The 26237-nt window shown below is 43.2% G+C and overlaps 1 protein-coding gene across 1 annotated transcript in view; it reads right to left on the minus strand.

Moving 5' to 3' along the window:
* LOC140210733 (cadherin-8-like) overlaps positions 1-26237 on the minus strand; it is a 341499-nt gene that overhangs the window by 113489 nt on the left and 201773 nt on the right. Inside the window, exon 5 of the mRNA XM_072279963.1 lies at positions 17206-17373. Coding sequence (XP_072136064.1) covers positions 17206-17373 — 168 coding nt within the window. The remainder of the gene's footprint in view (positions 1-17205; positions 17374-26237) is intronic.

A 26237-nucleotide genomic window follows, 5' to 3' on the forward strand; every position in this document is an offset into this window, starting at 1 on the left:
ATGTCCAGAAGACATGCTTTTAAAGAAGCAAGAGGAATTTTTACAAAAGGTGTCACAGTATAATATTTTTTGCACGAAGTGTGCTAAATGGATGGAATGCAGTGACAGGGCTGTGGTATAGGCTGATATACAGTATTATGGTCATTTGAGATATTCTCAGATGAGTACATGGATGTAAGGAAAATAGAGGGTTATGGGCTATGAAGGAGGGAAGGGTTAGATCCATCATGGAGTGGAGTTAGGTAGCTCAGCACAACATCATGAGTTAAAGTGTCTGCACCGTGTTGTACTGTTCCATATTCTATGATGAAAACAACAAATTTCACATCATAAAATTCAGTGATAATACATCTGATTCTGATTCTCTGGCTATGGAGATGAAAGATATTCACAGTCCAGGCCTTAAGGCCAGCAATGTGGGCATAGGACAAAGGACATCACCGGATGTCCATGCAAGCAGAAAGCACAAGGTGAGTAGAGCACAGAACACAGAACAGTACAGCACAGTAACAGGCCCTTTGGCCTAGAATGCTGTGCTGAACCAGCTATGAATTAAAAAAAACAAAACCTAATCCCTCCTTCCTGCACAATGTCCACATCCCTTCATCTTCTGCGCAGTCATATGCCTATCCAAACGTCTCTTAGAAACTTCTAATGTATTTGCCTCCACCACCATACCAGGAAGCACATTCCAGGCATCTACTCTTTCTGAGTAAAAAAGATATTCCTCATGTCCCCTTTGAATCTACCGCAGTTCACCTTATAACCATATAACCATACAACAATTACAGCATAGAAACAGCCCATCTTGGCCCTTCTAGTCCATGCTGAACTCTTACTCTCACCTAGTCCCACCGACCTGCACTCAGCCCATAACCCTCCATTCCTTTCCTGTCCATATATCTATCCAATTTAACTTTAAATGACAACATTGAACCTGCCTCAACCACTTCTGCTGGAAGCTCATTCCACACAGCTATCACTCTCTGAGTAAAGAAGTTCCCCCTCATGTTACCCCTAAACTTTGGCCCTTTAACTCTCAACTCATGTCCTCTTGTTTTAATCTCCCCCACTCTCAATGGAAAAAGCCTATCCACGTCAACTCTATCTATCCCCCTCATAATTTTAAATACCTCTATCAAGTCCTCCCTCAACCTTCTACGCTCCAAAGAATAAAGTCCTAATTTGTTCAACCTTTCTCTGTAACTTAGGAGATGAAACCCAGGCAACATTTTAGTAAATCTCCTCTGTACTGTCTCAATTTTATTGACATCTTTCTTATACTTTGGTGACCAGAACTGTACACAATACTCCAAATTTGGCCTCACCAATGCCTTATACAATTTCAACATTACATCCCAACTCCTATACTCAATGCTCTAATTTATAAAGGCCAGCATATCAAAAGCTTTCTTCCCCACCCTATCCAATGAGATTCCACCTTCAAGGAACTATGCACCATTATTCCTAGATCTCTCTGTTCTAATGCATTCTTCAATGCCCTACCATTTACCATGTATGTCCTATTTTGATTAGTCCTACTGAAATGTAGACTTCACATTTATCAGCATTAAACTCCATCTGCTATCTTTCAGCCCACTCTTCTAAGTGGTTTAAATCTCTCTGCAAGCTTTGAAAACTTACTTCGTTATCTACAACTCCACCTATCTTCGTATCATCTGCATACCTACTCATCCAATTTACCACCCCATCATCCAGATCATTAATATATATGACAAACAACATTGGACCCAGTACAGATCCCTGAGGCACACCACTAGACACCGTCCTCCAACCTGACACACAGTTATCCACCACTACTTTCTGGCGTCTCCCATCCAGCCACTGCTGAATCCATTTTACTACTTCGATATTAATGCCTAAAGATTGAACCTTCCTAACTAACCTTCAGTGTGGAACCATGTCAAAGGCTATAGTGAAGTCCATATAGACAACATCCATCGCTTTACCCTCGTCAACTTTCCTAGTAACCCAATCAAAAACTTCAGTAAGATTTGTCAAATATGACCTTCCACACACAAATCCATTTTGACTGTCCCTAATCAGACCCTGTCTATCCAGATAAATATACGTACCATCTCTAAGAATACTTTCTATCAACTTACGTCAAACCCACAGGCCAATAATTGCTAGGTTTACTCTTAGAACCCTTTTTAAACAATGGAACAACATGAGCAATATGCCAGTCCTCTGGTGCCATCCCCGTTTCTGATGACATTTGAAATATTTCTGTCAGAGCCCCTACTATTTCCACACTAACTTCCCTCAAGGTCCTAAGAAATATCCTGTCCGGACACGGAGACTTATCCACTTTTATATTCCTTAAAAGCGCCAGTACTTCTTCTTCTTTAATCATCATACTTTCCATGACTACCCTTCTTGTTTCCTTTACCTCACACAATTCAATATCCTTCTCCTTAGTGAATACCGAAGAAAAGAAATTGTTCAAAATCTCCCCCATCTCTTTTGGCTCCGCACATAGCCGTCCACTCTGATTCTATAAGGGACCAATTTCATCCCTCACTGTCCTTTTACTATTAATATAACTGTAGAAACCCTTTGGAATTATTTTCACCTTACTTGCCAAAGCAGCCTCATATCTTCTTTTAGCTTTTCTAATTTTTTTCTTAAGGTTCTTTTTACATTCTTTATATTCCTCGAGCATCTCATTTACTCCAAGCTGCCTATATTTATTGTAGATCTCTCTCTTTTTCTGAACCAAGTTTTCAATATCCCTTGAAAACCATGGCTCTCTCAAACTTTTAACCTTTCCTTTCAACCTAACAGAAACATAAAGATCCTGTACCCTCAAAATTTCACCTTGAAATGACCTCCATTTCTCTATTACATCCTTCCCATAAAATAAATTGTCCCAATCCACTCCTTCTAAATCCTTTCACATCTCCTCAAAGTTAGCTTTTCTCCAATCAAAAATCTCAACCTTGGGTCCAGTCCTATCCTTCTCCATAATTACATTGAAACTAATGGTATTGTGATCACTGGACCCGAAGTGCTCCCCAACACATACCTCCATCACCTGACCTATCTCATTCCCTAACAGGAGATCCAACACTGCCCCTTCTCTAGTTGGTACCTCTATGTATTGCTGCAAAAAACTGTTTTGCACATATTTTACGAACTCCAAACCAACCAGCCCTTTTACAGAATGGGCTTCCCAGTCAACGTGTGGAAAATTAAAATCTCCCACAATCACAACCTTGTGCTTACTACAAATATCTGCTATCTCCTTACAAATTTGCTCCTCCAATTCTCGCTCCCCATTAGGTGGTCTATGATACACCCCTATAAGCATCACTACACCTTTCCTATTCCTCAATTCAACCCAAATAGCCTCCCTGGACGAGTCCACTAATCTATCCTGCCAGAGCACTGCTGTTATATTTTCTCTGACATGCAATGCAACACCTCCCCCTCTTGCCCCTCCGATTCTATCACACCTGAAGCAACAAAATCCAGGAATATTTAGATGCCAATCACACCCCTCCTGCAACCATGTTTCACTAATAGGTACAACATCATATTTCCAGGTACAAATCCATGCTCTAATCTCATCCACCTTTCTTACAATGCTCCTAGCATTAAAATAGATGCATTTAAGCAACTCTCCACCTCTTACTCTCTGTTTATCCTTAATGGAGCAAACAACTTTGTTATCTTTTTCTTCCTTCTCCCCTACATTTTCGGTCTGAGTGCTCCCGATCTCTGTCCCCTGCCTATCCTCCCTCACACACTGTCTACTAGTTTTCTCTATTTGTGAAGTTACCTCCTCCTCCTAGTCTCTTCAATTTGATTCCCACCCCCCAACCATTCTAGTTTAAAATCTTCTCAGTAGCCTTCGCAAATCTCCCTGACAGGATATCGGTCCCCCTAGGATTCAAGTGTAACCCGTCCTTTTTGTACAGGTCACACCTGCGCCAAAAGAGGTCCCAATAATCCAAAAGCTTGAATCCCTGCCCCCTGCTCCAATCCCTCAGCCACGCATTTATCCTCCACCTCATTGCATTCTTACTCTCACTGTCACGTGGCACAGGCAGTAATCCCAAGATTACTACCTTTGCGGTCCTTCTGCTCAACTCCTTTCCTAACTCCCTATATTCTCCTTTCAGGACCTCTTCCCTTTTTCTACCTATGTCATTGGTACCTATAGGTACCATGACCTCTGGCTCCTCTCCCTCCCACTTCAGGATATCTTGGACGCGATCAGAAACATCCCGGACCCTGGCACCAGGGAGGCAAACTACCATCCGGGTCTCTGGACCGTGTCCACAGAATCGCCTAAATGACCCCCTAACTATCGAGTCCTCTATTACTACTGCCTTCCTCTTCCTTTCCCTACTCTTCTGAGCTACAGGGCCGGACTGTGTGCCAGAGGCACGGCCGCTGTTGCTTCCCCCAGGAAAGCTGTCCCCCCAAACAGTACTCAAACAGGAGTACTTATTGTCAAGGGGCACAGCCATGGGGGTACTCTCTAATACTTGACCCTTCCCCCTCCCCCTCCTAACCATGACCCACTTGTCTGCTTCCCATGGCCCCGGTGTGACCACCTGTACCTGCCTGTAACTCCTCTCTATCAACTCCTCACTCTTCCTGACCAGACGAAGGTTATTGAGCTGCAGCTGCAGTTCCCTAACGCGGTCCCTTAGGAGCTGCATCTCGGCGCACCTGGCGCAGATGTGGATGTCCGGGAAGCTGGGAGACTCCAGGACCTCCCACATCCGACACCGAGAACAACAAGCTGCCCTCACACTCATTCTTTGTCCTCTCCTCAAATAACAAGAAAAAATGAAAGCCAAACCTTCTTCGCCTCATCCGTTTCCACCTAAGCCCGTTGAGCCAAAGCCCTTAAGCCTTCACTCTGCTTCCAGCTCACTCCGCAGCCCGCAAACGACACTGCCCACTGTATAAGGCAGTGTTTCTTTTAAATCTTCCGCGCTTCACTGCCCGATAACACATGCCTGCGCAGTCCCGCCTCTCTGAACTCCGATGAAAAAGATGAAAAATTCAAATTGGCTTCCACCACTCTCCCGCTCCAATTCTCAGACTTTCTTCTCTGAACCTATTTTCTATGTTTCTATGTTTCTATGAACCTTCAATTCATGGTCTCTGGTTTAGACATTTCTATCCTGGGAAAAAGATACTCCTTGTCTAATGTACCAATGCCTCTCCTAATCTTATAAACCTCTATCAGCTCTCCACTCAGCATCTGCTGCTCCAAAGAAAACACTCCAAGATTGTCCTGCCTCTCATGACAGCACATGCCCTCTAAACCAGGTAGTATCCTGGTAAACCTGCCCACCTAGAGTTCGATCTTGGAATTCAGAGCCCTGCCAATGGACAATACTGAAAATTAAAGCCTGAAGGTTCATTTGAAACCTGAAGACTAGAGACTGCTAGAGGCATGCTCTGGAGGTGAAGAATCGTCCGTGTGTGCGGGTGGCTGGAAGGAAGGGACAAGGGCTGGTTTTGCTGCAGTTTTCTAGCTTGTTGTGCTCTGTATTTTTCTGCCAAGCATACTATGTTAACGCCAGAATGTGTGGCGACACCTGTGTGCTTTCCCCAGCACATCATAGGTTTTGGTCGTTAATTCAAAAACTGCATTTCACTGTACAGTACTGTGCAAAGTTCGAGGGCACCCTAGCAGCCTCATCTCAATATCATTGAGCCTGCCTGAGAGTTATTGGAGAGAAGACAGTCCTGACAAAGGGTTCCGGTTCGAAACGTCGACCGATCTTTTCCACGGATGCTGCCCGACCTGCTGAGTTCCTCCAGCATGTTGTGAGTGTTGTTTTGACCCCAGCATCTGCAGATTATTTTGTATTGGAGAGAAGAAGCAAGCGAGACAGACAAAGCCTAAAGAAGAACTGTGGCCAGTTCTCCAAAAACTACCTACCAGCAATTCTTCTGATAAAACTGCACAACAGTATACGGAAGAGAATTGATGCAGTTTCAATGGTAAAGACTGGTCATACCAAATATTAATTTGATTTAGTTTATATGTTCTTTATAGTAAACATTTTGCTGTTTAGAAACTTTTCATTTCATTATTTTTGAAAGCATCTTCTCTTTACAGAGATTTTTTAAATGTGCCTTACACCTTCCGTGGTAGAGAGGTATCTCCACCCTGCCACCAACACATTTCAAAGGTACTTGTAATGAATAAATGGTTCTGAACCTGAATCTAAATCTAATTCTCTCATTCACTTTCCCACAAATAAAACAGAAATTGCCAAGGCAGGGACATTCAAGAAGAAAAGGGTCTGGTGTTGCTGCTATTTTGGTGCTTGTTGCATTCTGTATTGCTCTTCTGAGCAACTATGTTGATTACGCTGGGGTAGACATACATCTCTACCAAAGCAGGTGTAAGATGCTCCTTCCCTCGGCGAGCCTGCAGGTCACCCTTCGCGAAGGTGTAGCACCTGCTTAGGCCCCAAACAGGGTCATGGAAGTTCATGATCATATGTGCAGCTGACTCATATCACAAATCCTGGTTGTGCGACCAGGAAGAAAACCTCTGAAGAGTATTGATAATGTCTGGGATCACCCATCTTGTAAAGACACTGCCCAGAGGAAGGCAATGGTGAACCATTTCTACAGAAAAAAATTGCCAAGAGCATTCATGTTGGTGAATAAGACTATGATCGTACAGCACAGCACATAATGATGACTATGTTGGCACTAGAATGTGTGGCAACATTTGCAGGCTGCTCTTAGCACATCATCAGTTGCGTTGGTTGATAATGCAAAAGTCGCCTTTCACTGTATGTTTCGATGTAGTTGTGATAAATAAATGAATCTGAATCTGATGCTCTCAGTCACTTCCCTATGAATAACACATAGAAATTGCCAAGGCAGGGACAAGCAGCAAGTTAAACAGGTCAATGTCAAAGAGTGGGCAGTGGCTCATCTAGGAAAGATGCCCAAATGACTTTGTTTTGTGCACTTAGTGAAAATCAATGAACATCGGAAAATCAAGAATGGGCTGACGCTCGCTTTGTAAGGGAATTCATCAGAGTGAGCAGGTCAATGTTAACAGTTCCCAGGCATGAGTAACCTCTCCTCAATAACTTGTGCAGGTATTGTTCTTCGCTGTGATTAACGTGCCTGGACTAGGAATGAACAATGAGGAATCATTAGTTTCATCTGTGCCTCTGAACCACGGGGAAGGGTGTAGTCAATCCGTCATCAGCCGTGACCTGAAAGTAAGGTACTTTCATTTCAACACAGAGGAGAACAAAGGCTGAGAGGCTGTTCTTTTGGACTGGTCAGTTTAAACTTTATCTCATTAGGAGTTTGAGGAGATTTAGTCACCAAAGACTTAAGCAAATCTCTACGGATATACCATGGAGAGCGTTCTGACTGCTCGTATCACTGCCTGGTATGGAAACTCCAGTGCACAGGATGTAAGGAAGCTGCAGAGAGTTGAATACCTAGCCAGCTTCATCAATAGCAAACACCACCATACCACTGAGAGCATCTTCAAAATGTGGGCCCTTAAAGAGATATCATCCATCATTAAGGACCTTCACCATCCTATCAAAGTATGTAAATGTCACCATATTTACTGGCAGTCACTCACACTAGAACAAGCAAATACAATAGAATCAGCGAAACCACCCAAAGACTGACAAACAATGATTGTGCAAAAGAAGACTAACACAAATAACAAATAATAATAATAAACAAGTAATTAAATAATATTGAGAACATGAGTTGTGGAGTCCTTGAAAGTGAGTCCATAGGCTGTGCAATCAGTTCAGTGTTGAGCTGAATGAAGTTATCTACGCTGGTTCAGGAGTCTGATGATTGAAGGGTAATATCTGTTTCTGAACCTGGAGGTGTAGGTCCAAAGGCTTCTGTGCCCCTTCCCAATGGAAGCAGATAAAAGAGTGCCATGATCATGATCTTTAATTTTACCAAAAGAAGAAATGGCTGGAGTCACTTAACACTTCAGTGCAAGGGGGTTGTTATCAGGTGTGTCAAAAATCAAACTTACAAAAATTAGTGAAAATTCATGAAAAAGTGAAAAAAGTCCAATTTTACAAAAAAGGTATCTACAAGAAAACACAATAATATCTCTGTACTTATTCTTGTCCAGTATGAACTCCTGACTGACCCTATCTCTCTCTCTTACTGAGGCCAATGACGTCCTTCTATAGGCACTAGGACATACCATCTTCAATTACCAACAAAGTTAATTTAAGACCACACATGAATTAGAACATGATGCATTCCACAATGTGGTTGCAATCATATTACAAAATAAACAGAAATATCTTCATTAAAAATTGTACTCTTCCTGGACCGTGGGGGTCCTTGATGATGGCCCAGTCCTGCTCATTTAAGTTTTATTCTCTTATAAATACAATTCCAAAAACTGTTGGTGCAGTAAAACCCTTTTGGATGTGCTGATTTTATAACAGCTGCTATTTTGGCTATCACATCAGTTTGCACTGCTGAAGCCTGGTTCAAAAGAAAGCCAACAGAGCAAGATGCCTAAAGGCTGATGCCAACAGTGATTCAACATCTTTGGGCAGGAATGCTGGAAATGGAAAGGGAATTGATTCAACGATTTAAGATCTTTCGAAAGAGTAGATGCGGGGTGTTTCCATAGAGATGGAAGGTAAGGCATTCTGCCGGAGTCATGAATAGCTCCAGGCAGGTATAAGGTCTGTTCTACATTTTCATTGTTTAATTAAAGCTTTCAGCAAATCTTTGTATTTCACTAGGAGGGAAAAAAAAAGATCTTCCAAGAATGAATAGATTACTTTCAATCAAATATAATGCATTCTACAATGAAAAGGAACTTTATTCCATCTGCAGTTAGGCCTTATATTAAGCCTGTTATTTACTGTGAGCACAGAAATTTGATTTAAATCCAGCCTAAGTCTTTGGAAAAAAAATCACCTTTTGTTGTATGTGCTCAAGTTGAATTCAATATGTTAATATTTCAATGTAATATTTTGTAAAGTTGATCCATTTCATCCCATCCCACTTTCAAAATTGAGATTCAACAGGTAATGCAGATGTGGCAATGATTCTGAAGGAAACCAACAACATTCAGTAGTGTGTCACCAGGCATAAGTTCCTGAATATCAATATCACAGAGGATCTATCTTGAGCCCACAATATTGATGGAATCATGAAGTGTCTCTACTTCATTAGGAGTTTGAGGAGATTTGGTACGTCACCAAGTTCCTCAAATTTCTACAGATGTACGGTGGAAAGCATTCTTATTGGTTGCATCACGGCCTGGTACGGAGGCTCCAACGCACACAATCACAAGAGGCTGAAGAGGATTGTTGACTCAGCCAGCTCCATCGTGGGCACAACTCACCCCTCCCCACCACCATCAAGGACATCTTCAAAATATGTCTAAATGACTATTGCCCAGTGGCACTTACATCCATTGAGATGAAGTGCTTTAAGAGGCTGGTGTTGAAGCATATCAGCTCCTGTCTGAGTGATGACAGACATCCCACCTCTCCTGGAAGTTCCGGGAGTCTCCCGCGTATTAATAGTGGCTGCCTGATGCCCGCAAATTAGATACAGCGTCCCGGAAATCAATTTTTTTGACAGCGAGTGTGAGAGCGAGAGAGAGAGAGAGAGAGAGCATGAGAGCGACCACGAGAGAGAGAGAGCGAACGAGCGCGAGAGCGACCATGAGAGAGAGAGAGAGTGAGCGCGCAAGCGTGACAGTGACCACCAGAGAGAGAGCAAGAGAGAAAGTGAGCGCGAGATCGACCACGAGAGACAGAGAGCGAACGAGTGTGAGAGCAACCATGGGAGAGAGAGAACGCGCCATGGCAGAGTGTTCCAAAAAAAGAAAATATAAAATGTATGTCACCCCAGACTACACGAAAGTGTATTCCCGCCTAATAGGGGTCAAAAATAATGACAGTGTTGCTCGCTGGGTTAAGACTGTAAAAAACATGCTGAGGTGGGTTTAACAGGTGTCATTCGTTCATTAGCGTAGCTAACGTTATTTAAACTAGCTGGCCAGCTGCTAAGGAGCTACTCTATTGCAGACATCCCACCTCTCCCGGAAGTTCCCGGAGTCTTCCGCAAATTGATGGTGCTACCTCCCTGAAATGGGTTTTTGCAGGGTGGGATATCTGTGATGACCTGGATCTACTCCAATTCACCTACCAAAGCAACAGGTCTACAGCAGATGCAGAGCAGAAAATTCTACAAAATGTAGTGGTTTCAGCCCAGTACATCATGGGTAATACCCTCCCAACCATTGAGCACATCTACATGAAACACTGCTGTAGAAAAGCAGCATTCATCATCACAGATCCTCACCACCCAGGCCATGAGCTTTTCTCACTGCTGCCGTCAGGTAGAAGCTATGTGTGCCTCAGGACTCACACCACCAGCTTCAAGAACAATTATTACCCCTCAACCATCACACTCTTGAACAAACTGCACTCATTTAAGTATTCTTTTATCTTATTATTTCATGCCTGTTATTTATTGTTATTTATTTATTATCTGCATTTGTACGGTTTGCTTACAGTTCCTAATGTTTACAGTTACTGTTCTATAGATGTGCTAAGTATGCCCGCAGAGAAAGAATCTCAGGATTGTACATGGTGACAGGATAGTAAATTTTATTTTGAACTGAGGGAGGAACCCGGAGCACCCCGGGGAAAACCCAGGCATTCCGTGCAGTGGATCTGCAGACTCCTTCCAGAAGGAGACAAGAAGGTCCACAACATTGAACTCTGAACCCAGGAATGCCCCAAGCTGTAATAGCACTGTACTAACCTCTAAGCTACTCTAACACCCTCCACTCCCCTGTGCCATCTGATCCCTGAACCATTGCATTCAAGCTGGTGTGAAGAATTTGCTCTAATTGCAGTTTTAGTTTGCCAAACAATTGGGGGCATTGTTGGTGAGACCAACATTTATTGCTCGTAGCTATTTGGCTTTAAGATTCTGCTGAGCTACCTTTAGAAATTGCTACAATCTATGTGTTGAATGAGTCCAACTGATGCTATTGGGTAGGAAATTCAAGAATTCATATCCACCTCTGATAAAGAAGCGATATATACTTAGTGGCCACTTTATTAGACACAAAGAGGCAGAGGAGCAGTGGGGATGGCATTGAGAACTACAAACATACACTCAGAAAGCCCTATATAAACAACACAAGTGAATTGGAAACAACACATTTCACTGTATACTAAGTGGCCACTTCATGAGGTACTCCTGTATGCCTGCTCATTAATGCAAATATCCAATCTGCCAGTCATGTGGCAGCAACTCAATGCATAAAACCATACAGACATGGTCAAGAAGTTCAGTTGTTATAGTCATAGTCATAGTCATACTTTATTGATCCTGGGGGATATTGGTTTTCATTACAGTTGCACCATAAATAATAAATAATAAGTAGTAATAAAACCATAAATAGTTAAATAGTAATACGTAAATTATGCTAGGAAATAAGTCCAGGACCAGCCTATTGGCTCAGGGTGTCTGACCCTTCAAGGGAGGAGTTGTAAAGTTTGATAGCCACAGACAGGAATACTTCCTATGACGCTCTGTGCTACTTCTCGGTGGAATGAGTCTCTGGCTGAACGTACTCCTGTGCCACCCAGTACACTATGTACTGGATGGGAGACATTGTCCAAGATGGCATGCAACTTGGACAGCATCCTCTTTTCAGACACCACTGTCAGAGAGTCCAGTTCCATCCCCACAACATCACTGGCCTTACGAATGAGTTTGTTGATTCTGTTGGTGTCTGCTACCCTCAGCCTGCTGCTCCAGCACACAACAGCAAACATGATCGCACTGGCCACCATAGACTCGTAGAACATCCTCAGCATCATCCGGCAGATGTTAACGGACCTCAGTCTCCTCAGGAAATAGAGACGGCTCTGACCTTTCTTGTAGACAGCCTCAGTGTTCTTTGACCAGTCCAGTTTATTGTCAATTCGTATCCCCAGGTATTTGTAATCCTCCACCATGTCCACACTGACCCCCTGGATGGAAACAGGTGTCACTGGTACCTTAGCTCTCCTCAGGTCTACCAACAGCTCTTTAGTCTTTTTCACATTAAGCTGCAGATAATTCTGTTCACACCATGTGACAGTTTCCTACTGTAGCCCTGTACTCAGCCTCATCTCCCTTGCTGATGCATCCAACTATGGCAGAGTCATCCGAAAACTTCAGACCAAGTATCAGAATGGGGAAGAAATGTGACCTAACTGATTTTGACCATGCAACAACTGTTGCTGCCAGACGGGTGGTTTGAGAATCTCAGAAACTGATGATATCTTGGGACTTTCACATACAACATGGATTCCCAACCTATTTTATGCTATGAAGCCTTAAAATTAACCAAGGGGTCTGTGAACCAGAGCTTGGGAACCTCTGCCCTGGAGTTTACAGAGAATGCTGCATAAAAAAACAATCCAATTAGTAGCAGTTCTATGGGTGAAAATGTTTTTTTAATGAGAGAGGTCAGAGGAGAATGTCCAGACTGGTTCAAGCTGACAGGAAGGTGACAGTAACTCACATGGCCACACATTACAACAGCGGTGTGCAGAAGAGCATCTCCGAATGCACAACATGTCGAACCTTGAAGTGGATCGGCTGCAGCAGCAGAAGACCACAAGCATCCCCTCACAGGCCAGTTTATTCAGTATAAAGAGTCTACTGAGTGTACGTTCTCTATTCACTTTTCTTTTTACTACCTCAATGTACTTAAATATGGAATGATTGGTCTAGATGGCATGTAGACAAAGTTTTTCACTCTTTATATGTGACAACAATAAACCAATTACCAATGCTAATTGTTAGTTTAGCTCAGTACTTGTGTTGTTGATTTCACACACACTCAGTGGGGGAGGAGGAGAATGAGTAGGGGGTGGAAGGAGGTGACCAACACTTGGGGGGAAAGGTTTGCTTAGTCAGGGCATCAATGTTTATGGAGAGAAGGCTGAAGAATGGAGTTGAGAAGAAAATCAATTGTATGATAGCGGTAAGTGTTACATTGTTACAGTGCCAGCAATCAGTTTGTCTGTTCTCCCCGTGACTGCATGGGTTTCCTCCAGGTGCTCTGATTTATCCTCACATTTCAAAGACTGATTATTCTTGAACTAATTCCAAAGCATTAGTACGTTAATTGGACATATGGGTGTAATTGAGTGGCATGGGCTAGAAGGGCCTGTTAACATGATTTAATTCTAAATAAATGTTTTAAAAAGGTAGTGTAGATTTGATGGGCTGAATAGCCTAATTTTGCTTCTATGTTTTATGATCCTATGGTTCGATCGAAGGAAGAAAAGAAAAACCAAAAGCATGGCTCATTTAGTAACAGCCATTTCTCCTGTTCAGCAGGCAAGTCTCACCCCAGCAGAAAGTTCATTTGTTCCCATGCAGATCCTTTGAAGGGCGTTTGAGTTCGTGCCCACGCACTTCTTATTCTCTCATCATGCAATGCTTCATGAGAAAGTAAGTAAGCATGGGATCCATGGGATATTGCTTTGTGGATCCAGAACTGGCTTGCCCACAGAAGGCAAAGATTGGTTGTAGATGGGTCATATTCTGCATGGAGTCGGTGACCAGTGGTGTGCCTCAGGGATCTGTTCTGGGACTCTTACTCTTCGTAATTTTTATATATGACCTGGATGAGGAAGTGGAGGGATGGGTTTGTAAGTTTGCTGATGACACAAAGGTTGGGGGTGTTGTGAATAGTGTGGAGGGCTGTCAAAGGTGTGGGACATTGATAGGATGCAAAACCGGGCTGAGAAGTGGCAGATGGAGTTCAACCCAGATAAGTGTGAAGTTGTTCATTTTGGTAAGTCAAATATGATGGCAGACTATAGTATTAATGGTAAGACTCTTGGCAGTGTGGAGGATCAGTGGGATCTTGGGGTCCGAGTCCATAGGACGCCAGGTTGGCTCTGTGGTTAAGAAGGCGTACTGTGTATTGCCTTCATCAATCGGGGAATTAAATTTAGGAGCCGAGAGGTAATATTGCAGCTATATAGTACCCTGGTCAGACCCCACTTGGAGTACTGTGTTCAGTTCTGGTCACGTCACTACAGGAAGGATGTGGAAACCATAGAAAGGGTGCAGAAGAAATTTACAAGGATGTTGCCTGGATTGGGGAATATGCCTTATGAAAACAGGTTGAGTGAACTCAGCCTTTTCTCCTTTGAGCGACGGAGGATGAGAGGTGGCCTGATAGAGGTGTATAAGATGATGAGAGGCATTGATCGTATGGATAGTCAGAGACTTTTTCCCAGGGCTGAAATGGTTGCCACAAGAGGACACAGGTTTAAGCTGCTGGGGAGTAGGTACAGAGGAGATGTCAGGGGTAAGTTTTTTACTCAGAGAGTGGTGAGTGCGTGGAATGGGCTTCCGGCATGGGTGGTGGAGGCAGATACAATCGGGTCTTTAAGAGACTTCTGGATAGGTAATTGGAGTTTAGAAAAATAGAGGGCTATGGGTAACACTAGTAATTTCTAAGGTAGGGACATGTTCGGCACAACTCTGTGGGCCGAAGGCCCTATATTGTGCTGTAGTTTTTCTATGTCTCTGTGATACAACAGTGCTTACACTTAATGTTTCATCAAAAGCTCCAATTACATCTGGGACCCAGCTAGTCAGGTGAACAATGATGTTAAATAGTCTTTCAAGGCTCCCTTTTTCACGTGGCCGCCCAATTTCCTCCTCAGTCTTCCTTCTAAATCAGCTTCCACTATCCTGACAACCAGTGGAGTTCAGATCATCTGTGCTCACTGAATTTAACATGAAATTCTCCACATCTTTCCTCTGGATCTTTAGTTGAACACCTTGCGACCTTTGACTACCATCCATCCACCGGAGTAAACAATGTCTCCTTATTTACAATGTCAACACCTTACCTAAATCACCTCAAACCAATCAAGGAGAATAAACCTGCTTCATTCACTGCAGTTCTTCCCCCCTAGTTTCCTGACCGAACTCCATGTCTTGAGAGAAATTACAAATTAGCCAAGGTGGAAAGCTAGATCACTCGATGGGCTGAATGGCGTAACTCTGCTGCTACAGTATTGTGCAAATGTCTTAGATATATACATAGAGAAAGAGATAGATGGATAGATAGCTAGATAGATAGAGTACCTAAAACTTTTGCACAGTACGATATATCTCTTACTGTAATTTTTAATGCATTGTTCTGTACTGCTACTACAAAACAACAAATCTGAAGACCAATGTCAGTAATAAAAACCTTTTTGATTCTGATTCTGAGATGCTCTGACAAGGCTTCCTCCTCAAGCAATGTCACTGAATCAGTGCACAAATATTTATCTGAGCTGTCTCCTGTCAGTTTATTTTTTATCTACTTCCCATTCCTGCATCTTTCTGTTTAATATCCCATATTAAAAACCCGTGTATATATATATATATTTCTTATTGTAATTTTTAAATATGTTGCTCTGTACTGTCTCCACAAATTTCACGACCAATATCAGTGATAATAAACACGATTCCGATTCTGATTTGGTAAAATCTGAAGGAAATCCATGCCTCATTACTTCCTGAGGCTGGTTTCAGCTGACTATCACATACCTAGAGACCTTAAACCTATCAAAGCCACACAACCAATGTGCTCAGGATCACATTGCCCATTCGGTCCAATCTTCACATGCTAGCTCTTTGAAAGCGGAGCTCATTTAGTCTCATTTGATTGTATCACTCTTCAAAGTCCTTCGTAGAAGACATGTAGAAATTTTTACAACCATAAATAGAGCAGATGGGGACTCAGTTTGACATATCATTCAACAATGGCAAAAAATAAACTCAGTCACCACTTTCTTCGGTACACCTTCACACATGCTTGTTAATACAAATATCTAATCAGCCAATCACATGTCTGCAACTCAATGCATTAACACATGCAGACATGGTCAAGAGGTTCAGCTTTTATTCCGACCAAACAGCTTAATAGGGAAGAAATGTGATCAAAATGACTTTGACTCTGAAACCTTGTGGTTTGAGTATCTCAGGAATTGCTGATCTCCCCGAGACTTTTACGCACAACAGTCTGTAGTGTTTGCAGGGAATGTGCAAAAAACAAACATCATTGTGTGAGTGACAATTCTGTGGGCAAAAATGCCTTGTTAATGAAAGAGGTAGATGAGAATGGTCAGATTGCTTCAAGCTGACAGGAAAGCAACAGTAACTCAAATAACCACACATTACAACAGCGGTGTGCAGAAGAGCATCTCTGAGCACACAACACTCCGAACCTTTAAGTGAGTGGGCTACAGCAGCAGAAGACTATGATGGATTTCATTCCTGTGGCCACTTTATTAGGTATACTCATGTACCTAATAAAAAGGCCTCGGAGTGTACTTCAAAAAAAAACAATATACAACACAGAAATGAGATGACATCTGAATTTCTCTTGTTGGAACTTCAGCAGGTAATGAGGGATGGATGACATTGGGACCGGAATTTTTTGAATTCTTTCTTTTTGTATTTGCACACATTGTTGTCTTTTGCACACTCATTGAACACCCAAGTAGATAATGTCTTTCACTGATTCTGTCACAGTTATTATTCTATGGATTTATTGAGTATGCCCACAAGAAAATGAATCTCAGGGCTGTATATGATGACATACAATACATTTACGTTGCTAATAAATTCACTTTGAACTTTGTACTCAATCTATTTCAAAGAAGTGCAAGTTAGTTATTCCTAATCAGAAAAATGTAAAAAAATGCTATTGCTACACAGATATTTGTCCAAGTTCACTGTGTTCAGATTGGCTACTTCAGAATAATGACTATAATTTAAAAATAAATTGGTTGCAAGGCAACTGAGCGGGACTTGGGAGATATTTCAGAAAGAAAGAACTCTCTTTCTTGCAGACAGAGATGGTTCAGTGAGAAGGAACATGGGGTTTGTGACAATCAGAATTAAATTCACTGGAGAATTGAGGTGCACTTGACTTTGGAGAGAGGCACTGGGCCATGTGCGATCGTGCAGATGGCAGCTGTTTGGTTGGTTGCTCAAGAGATGCTTATGTAAAGGAAACCTGTTCCGTAACTTTCTTTTTTTAAATAACCTGAATGTATTCATTGCATAGTGTACAATAATAGATCTTCACATGTGGCTTAGTCAAATAATGGAACAGCAGTGATTGATGGCACTTACTCTGGGTAAACTTGGGGGGGTTGTCATTAACATCAGTCAGTGTGATGGTAACAGTTGTGGTCCCAGACAGTCCTCCCATGTGGCCTCCCATATCCTTTGCTTGTATCACCACAAGGTATTCTTCCCTGGCTTCTCGGTCCATGTTCGAAAGGGCAGTCCTTATTACTCCTGCAAGAGAAATTGTGTTAAAGATTGAATTCAAGGAAAATTAAAGATCAAGCAGCACACGCAAAAGACTGGAGGAACTCAGCTCAGGTAGCTATCCATGAAACTGAAGAAACAGTTAACGCTTTGGGCTGAGATCCTTTTTCAGGACTAGAAAGGAAGGAGGAAGAATCCAGAATAAAAAGGTAGGGAAGGGGAAGGAAGACCAGCTAGAGGGTGATAGGCGAAGCTAGGTGGCTGGGGAATGTAAAGGGCTAGACAGGAAGGAATTGGACAGGAGAGGAGATTGGGCCATAGGAGAAAAAGAAGGAGGATGGGATTCAGGGGGAGGTGATAGGCAGGTAAGAAGAGGTAAGAGGCCAGAGTCGGGAACAGAAGAAGAGAGAAGTGGGACAGAATTTTTTTAACTGGAAGGAGAAATCAATATTCATGCCATTAGGTTAGAAGCTACCCAGGTGGAGTATATTTATGGCATTGGTCATATGTGCATCAAAATGTACAGTAAAGTGCATTGTTTGTATCAACTTAAATCCGCGAGTATTGTGCTAGGCAACATAGCATGTCAACACTTACAAACCCTAATGGAGTTTTTGAGTGTGGGAGGATACTGCAGCACCCAGAGAAATCCCATATGATCACAGAGAGAATGTTCAAAATCTTTAAAGATATCTGCAGGAAACGAACCCAAATCTCACTGAAGTTCAAAGTTCAAAGTGAACTTTATTATCAGAGTACATTCATGTACTCTGAGAATCTTTTTCTGTGGACATACTTAGCAAATCTATAGAACAGTAACTGTAAACGGGATCAATGGACAACAGGCTGTGCAAATGCAGATATAATTAAATAGTAATAAATAATAAGCATGAAATGACAAGATAAAGAGCCTTTAAAGTGAGACTATTGGTTGTGAGAACACCAGAAGTAGAATGAGCATAGTTATCCACTTTTGTTGAAGAGCCTGATGGTTGAGGGGTAGTAACTGTTCTTGAACCTGTTGGTGCGAGTCCTGAGGCACCTGTCCCTTCTACCTGATGGTAGCAGTGAGAAAAGACCATGGTCTGGGCGGTGAGGATCTTTGATGATGGATGCTGCTTCTCCACGGCAATGTTTCATGTAGGTGTGCTCAAAGGCACTGTAAAGCATTGTGCTAACCACTACACTGCTGTGTCATCCTCTGTACATTATTTGTGAATGTGAAAACATGAATATTTCAAACATTCATAATCTTCATACTAGAGGGGATGCATTTAAGGTGAGGCGGGGGAAGTTGAACATGTGCGGGGCAAGTTATTACACCGAGCTGCAAATGCTTGTATTGTGCTGCTGAGAGCGGTAATAGAGGTAGACATAACAGAGGTGCTTAAGAGACTTTAGCTAGGCACACAGATGCACAGAGAAAGGTGGAATATGGACCATGTGCAGGCAGAAGCATTAATGGAATTAGGAATCATTAGATAATTAGCTTGGCACAACATTGTGGGCTAAAGGGCCTTTTTCTGTGCCATACTGTTCCATATTCTGTGATCTAATTCAATAGATGACACATATTTTTATTAAAATACTTTTCTTCTATGGAAACTTATTTTTGGAACAAGGATATGGATCCACTAATGTTCATATCATTCAAATAAAAGTGTCAGGGGAGATTTAATCTACCGGCATTTCTATCTTGTCTTCTCAAACTATGACACTCAAGGGATCTTGAATATGCCTCGGGTTTGGGTTAAATTCCCGAGATCCTGTTTTTCATTACCCTTTCCTTCAGGACAGTGTTTTTTTTTTATGGAGAACTGTTCAATAAGTAAAGAGGCAGCAAGTCTCCTGATCCTCTCCCTTCTGTGTGCACTGTTAACTCAGAGAAGACACATACACTCTCAGCTAATTAAATCAAGTGTGGTCCTCAGAGATGGGCAGCCCTTCCTTTTCCTCCAGGTGGTTTGCAGAAGGAGCTCAACCTAGCTGATGGGGTGAAGGGTTCAATCTAAATTCAGAAGACTCAAGATGAAATGTGTTCGAGCTTGGCTGAGTTAAGTTCTTTACACAGCATGTTGTGGGTGTGTGGAATGCACTACCAGGGGTGGTGGTAGAAGCAAATACATTAGGGGCATTTAAGAAACTCTTATATAGACACACGGATAATAGTAAAATGGAGAGTTATGTAGGAGGGAAGGATTAGATTCATCCTAAAGTAGGTTAAAATGTTGGCACAACATTGTGGGCTGAAGGGACTGTACTGTGCTGTGGTTACTTTCATTCAGAAAGGAAGGAGGCATGGGCTCCAAGGAGACCTTGCTTTGTGGATCCAGAATTGACTTGCCCATGGAAGGCAAAGGGTGGTGTAGATGATTGAATTCTGCATGGATGATGGTGACCAGTGATGTCCCACAAGGATCTGTTCTGGGACACCTCCTCTTTGTGATTATTATAAATGACCTGCATGAAGAAGTAGAAGGGTGGGTTAGTAAGTATAATTATGACACAAAGGTTGGGGGGTGTTGTGGATAATCTGAAGGGTTGTTAGAGGTTACAACACAACATTGATAGGATGCAGAACTGGGCTGAGAAGTGGCAAATGGAGTTCAAACTAGATAAGTGTGAAATGGTTATTTTGGTAGGTCAAATTTAAGACAGAATATGGTATTAATGGTAAGACTCTTGGCAGTGTGAAGGATCAGAGAGATCTTGGGGCCTGTGTCCATAGGACACTCAAAGTTGTTGCTTATGTTGACAGTGTTGTTAAGAAGGCGTATGGCGTGTTGGCATTCATCAACCATAGGACTGAGTTCAAGAGCCGTGAGGTGATGTTCAGCTATATAAGACCTTGGTCAGACCCCACTTGGAGTATTGTGCTCGGTTCTGGTCATCTCACTACAGGAAGGATGGAGATGCTATAGAGAGAGTGCAGAGGAGATTTACAAGGATGTTGCCTGGATTAGAGAGCGTGCCTTATAGGAATAGTTTGAATAAACTTGGCTTTTACTCCTTGGAGCGATGGTAGATAAGGGGTGACCTGATAGGGGTGTATAAGATGATGAGAGGCATTGACTGTGTGAATAGCTAGAGGCTTTATCCCAGGGCTGAAATGGCTAAAATGAGGGGGCATAGTTTTAGTTCTCAGAAGTAGGTACAGAGGGGATGTCAGGGGTAAGTTTATCACACAGAGTGTGGTGGGTGTATGGATTGCCTTCCCAGAAACGGTGGTGGAGGCAGATGAGAGACTCTTAGATGGGTACATGGAGCTTAGAAAAATAGAGGGCTATGCGGTAGGGTAATTCTAGGCAGTTTCTAGAGTAGGTTACATGGTCAGCACAACATTGTGTTCTATGTAATGTTCTATGCCCTATGTCCAATAATGAGCTCTTCTTGCAGTTTTGTATTCTAGTATCTGATATATCCACTCTGGGGAAAAATAAACTGCCTACTAACCTTATGTATGATTCTCAGAATTTTGCATATTTCCGTCAGATCTCACCTCAGCCTCAAATGCTCCACAGAAAACACATCCCTTATCTTGTATCTGTGCCCTCCAGTTTAGGGTTTCTGCACCATATGATTTTGGAATCTAAGTTTTTCCAGCTAATATAGTCCCATCCTGGTGAGTCTCTTCCTTCTCAAAGTTTCCACATCCTTCCTGAAATGCGGTGACCAGAACTGCGCACAACACTCCAAGCATGGACCAACCATTGTTTAATACACCTGCAATGTAACTTGTTGACTTTTTACACTCAATGTCCAGAATGATGAAGACAAGTACACCCTGTTATGAACCTGTGAACATACTGTTGTGATTCAAGGAAGAGATTCATCTCTACTTTCTCAAGGACATCTAAAGTTAGCCATTGGGCCTTCCCAATGACATTCTTATGTTATGAATGATTTAACAGTGACAGCCATTTGCAAAGATTAATTCATTGTCTGTAAAGTGTTTTGTGATATCTTGAGAAACACTATATAAATAAATAATCACATTCTGCAGAGTAAGGTAAAAATAAACTTAATTTCTGTACTCCCTCTTTGACTGTCGCTCTCAGTGCTGTGAGTCAATGTGTTTAAAAGCACTATGCTGTCTTGACCTAGTGGCATTTTTGCTTATAACTCCTTTCTGTGTAGAGTAGCATGACATTATTACAACTCAGATTGTTGGGGTTTGGAGTTCATTTCCAGTATCCTCTGTAAGAAAATGACGCATCTTCCTGTGTGCAGTGGGTTTCCTCCAGGTGCTCTGGTTTCCTCCTACAGTCCAAAGATATACTGGTTAGTAGGTTTGTCTTGTGATTAGTCCAGAGTTAAATCGGAGGGCTGCTGGGCGGCGTGCCTCGAAGGACCAGATGGGCCCACTCTGCACTGTATCTCTAAGTGAGGAGATAAATAACGTGTGGCCCTCTTCATTAGTTCTATGAAAAAGAAAAATATGGGAAGCTTTCACGCAAAATGTTGGAGGAACTCAGCAGGCCAGTCGGCATACATGGAAAAAAGTACAGTTGATGTTTCAGGCCGAGACCCTTCCTGAGTCCTGCCGAAGAGTTTTGGCCTGAAACATCAACTGTACTCATTTCCATAGATGCTGCCTGGCCTGCTGAGGTTCCTCCAGCATTTTGCGTGTTTTGCTTGGATTTCCAGCTTCTGCAGATTCTCTCTTGTTTGGGATAAGAAAGCATTTCTAAGGTTTAGGAAAATGAAGTCAGACAAGGTCCTTGAGAAATACAAAGGAATCAGCAAAGAACACAAACAAAATAAAACAAAAGGGCTTAACGAGGCCTTGGAATCTCCTTGGCAAGTAAAATTAAGGAGAATCCTAAGGCATTATATATGTGTCTTCGAGCAATGTTATATATGTGTATTAGGAGCGACACAGTAGTCTAGTGGTTAGTACAATGTTTCACAGTACCAACAAGCCAGGTACCACTCCTGCCACTGCCCGTGAGAAGTTTGTATGTTCTCCCTGTGACCGTGTGGGTTTTCTCCAGGTACTCACGCTTCCTTCCACAGTCAAAAGATGTACTTATCGGCAGGCTAATTGGTCATTGTAAATTATCCTATGATTGTCATCAGGCTAGGATTAAATCAGGGGATTGCTGGGTGACATGGCTATATCTCAATAGAGAAAAGGTGGGGAATTTATGTGTGGAGCCAGAGGGAGTGGCTGAGCCATGAAGTGCTTTGAGAGACTCGTACTCTCACACATTAAGGCACCCCACAGGGCTGTGTGCTGAGCCCTATGCTCTACACACTCTTCACACACGACTGCACCTCCATCTACACCTCCAACTCCATAATTAAATTTGCGGACGATACCACAGTGGTTGGCCTGATCTCGGACGAGGGTGAAACAGCCTACAGGCTTGAGGTGGATCATCTGACGGAGTGGTGTAAGGACAATGACCTGGTCCTTAACACTTCTAAAACAAAAGAGATGATCATTGACTTCAGGAGATCAAAGGACAGAGTACACACCCCTCTACATATTAGATTAAATTAGTTTCAACTTTATTGTCACTGTGCCGAGTACAGATACAAAGCCAATGAAATGAATTTAGCATCTGACCAGAAATGCAAAGAATAGTGTTATTTACAAAATAACTGCAAATAAAAAAAGTGCTACAGCACACAAATATAAAAGTACTGAGACAGTACAATACAGATGCAATACTGATTAGCGCTGTGATGAGAGCTTCAGCAGGGTCACAGCTTCAGGCAAGAAGCTCTTCCGGTGCCTTCTGGTGCGGGAGTGGAGGATCCTGTAGTGCCTACTGGATGACAGGAGAGTAAAAAGTCCATGGTTAGGGTGAGATGCATCCCTGATAATGCTTTTCGCCCTGCCCAGCCAGCGTTTATGGTAGATGTCTCAATGGTGGGCAATTGGGTGCCGATAATCTGCTGGGCAGTTTTCCCCACATGCTGGAGTGCTTTGCGGTCCGATATGGGACAATTGCCATACCACACTGAGATGCAGTTGGTGAGTATGCTCTCAATGGAACAGCGGTAAAAGTCCGTCAGTATCCTAGGATAGAGGTGAGCTTTCTTCATGCTCCACAGGAAATAAAGGCACTGTTGCACCTTTTTGCTCAGGATGGAGGAGTTCAGGGAGCAGGTGAGATCCTTAGAAATGTGGACACCAAGGAATTTAAAGCTTGATATGCGCTCCACTACAGTTCCGTTGATATAGATAGGGACGTGAGTGTGGCTCCTAGCACGCCTGAAGTCCACAATGATCTCCTTGGTCTTCTGGGTGTTAAGGGTCAGATTGTTGTTGGCACACCGCGCAGCCAGGTGCTGGACCTCATCCCTGTAGGCCGTCTCGTCATCCCCTCTGATCAGACCAACCACCATGGTGTTGTCTGCGAACTTGATTATGGAATTAGAACCATGTACAGGAACGCAGTCATAGGTGAAAAGGGAGTACAGAAGAGGGCTCAGCACACAGCCTTGAGGCACGCCGGTGTTTAGGGTGAGAATGGAGGAGGAGAAGTTGTCTAACTTAACTGATTGGGGTCTGTTAGTCAGAAAGTCCAAGGTCCAGTTGCAGAGGGATACGCTGATACCAAGCTGGCGAAGTTTGCTGACACTCGCAACATGCTGGAGGAACTCAGCAGGGTTCCGGCCCGAAACGTCGACCGATCTTTTCCACGGATGCTGCCTGACCTGCTGAGTTCCTCCAGCGTGTTGTGAGTGTTGCTTTGACCCCAGCATTTGCAGATTATCTTGTGTTGACGAAGTTTGGTGATCAGCTTGGAGGGGATCGCAGTATTGAATCCCAAACTAAAGTCAATGAGCAGCATTCTGACTTAAGAGTTGGGGCTGTCCAAATGGGTCAGGGTAGAGTGAAGTACTGTGGAGATGGCACCCTCTGTTGACCTGTTAGTGCAATAGGCAAATTGATGGGGGTCCAGGGTAGAGGGCGGACAAGATTTCACGTGATAGAACCAGTCTCTCAAAGCACTTTGCAATGATGGGGGTGAGTGCATCTGGACGGAAGTCATTCAGGCCAGTGGCAGTGGAATGCTTCGGCACTGGCATGATGGTGGCGATCTTGAAGCTTGTGGGGACAACTGCCTGGGCCAGGGACAGATTAAAAATGTCCATGAAGACCCCATGGAGAGGTAGTGGAAAGTGTGGAAAACCTAATGTTACTTGGAGTTATGATGTCAAAACAGCTGACATGGACCACTAAAACCTCGCTGCTCATAAAAAAGGCTCAACAAAGACTCTTCTTCCTCAAAAAGCTGAAAGAGGCCAAACTCCCACAAAAGCTGTTGCTTAACTTCTACAGAAGCACAATTGAAACCGCCCTGATCAACAACGCCACCGTGTGGTGTGCCGGCTGCACAGCCGCTGAGCGACAAGACCTGCATCGCGTGGTGAGGGCGGCCCAGTGAATTGTCAGGATGGAGCTCCCAGGACTGGACACCATCTATTCCAGCAGACTCAGGAGGAAAGCAATCAGCATAACCAGAGACACCACACACCCCGACAACTCCCTGTTTGACCTGCTGCCCTCCAGCAAAAGGTTCAGGACACTAAAAGCCAGAACAAATAGACTGAGGAACAGCTTCTATCCCAGAGTTGTGGCCTCCATCACACCACTCCCACAGAACAATGACTGAAACTGTGAGCACACACATGCACACACAAAGACTCAAATACTTGCACTAACGGCACTTTGTGCATTACTGTGATATTCTGGTGCTGCTGCAGCTTATTGTCTGCTACTTATCTACTTAATACTGTTTCTTTATTACTGTCTTGTTTTTATCTACCGCTTTATTTAATTGCCTGAGAGGAAGGCAAACAGAGTTTCACTGTACCTATGTATAATGGCAATAAAGATCATTCAATTCAATTCAATTCAATTATGAAGGAAGTTAAAGCACTAGTGAGGGTGCAAAGGAGATTTACCACAATGCTGCATGGATTTGAAAGTATGCCTTGTGAGGAAAAGCAAAATGAGCCAGGGCTTTTCTCATTAGAGTGAAGGAGGATGAGAGGTGATTTGGTTGAGATGTATAAGATTTTAAGAGGCATAGATAGAGTGGACAACCAGTGCCTTTTTCCCAGGTTGACAATGGTTAATGTCAAAGGACATCAGGACATCTCTTTAAGGTTTTTAAGGTCTTTAAGGAACGTTTAGAAACATATAAACACAGAAAACCTACAGCATAATACAGACCCTTTGGCCCACAGTGCTGTGCTGAACTCACAACACGCTGGAGGAACTCAGCAGGTCAGACAGCATCCGTGGAAATGATTGACTGATCCTTTCCACGGATACTGCCCAACCTGCTGAGTTCCTCCAGGGTATTGTGAATATTGCTTTGACCCCAGCATCTGCAGAGTATTTTGTGTTTATGCTGTGCTGAACATGTCCTTACCTTAACTACCTCAACTATACCTCTTCCCACCCCGCCACATGCAAAAATGCCATTCCCTATTCCCAGTTCCTCCGTCTCTGCCGCATCTGCTCCGAGGATTAGGTTTTCTGTTCCAGGACATCTCAAAAATGTCCTCTTTCTTTAAGGATCGTGGTTTCCCTTCTGCTGTCATCAATGATGCCCTCGCCCACATCTCTTCCATTTCCCGCACTTCGGCTCTGACCCCATCCTTCCGCCACCACAACAGGGACAGAGTTCCACTTGTCCTCACCTACCACCCCACCAGCCTCCGGATCCAGCACATTATCCTCCGCAACTTCTGCCACCTTCAACAGGACCCCACGACTAAGCACATCTTTTCCTCTCCACCCCTCTCTGCTTTCAGCAGGGATCGGTCCCTCCGCGACTCCCTGGTCCACACGTCCCTCCCCACGGATCTCCCACCTGGCACTTATCCCTGTAAGCACAGGTGTTACACCTGTCCCTACACCTCCT

The sequence above is a fragment of the Mobula birostris genome, chromosome 15, assembly GCF_030028105.1.
Source record: "Mobula birostris isolate sMobBir1 chromosome 15, sMobBir1.hap1, whole genome shotgun sequence".
Lineage (NCBI taxonomy): Eukaryota > Metazoa > Chordata > Chondrichthyes > Myliobatiformes > Myliobatidae > Mobula > Mobula birostris.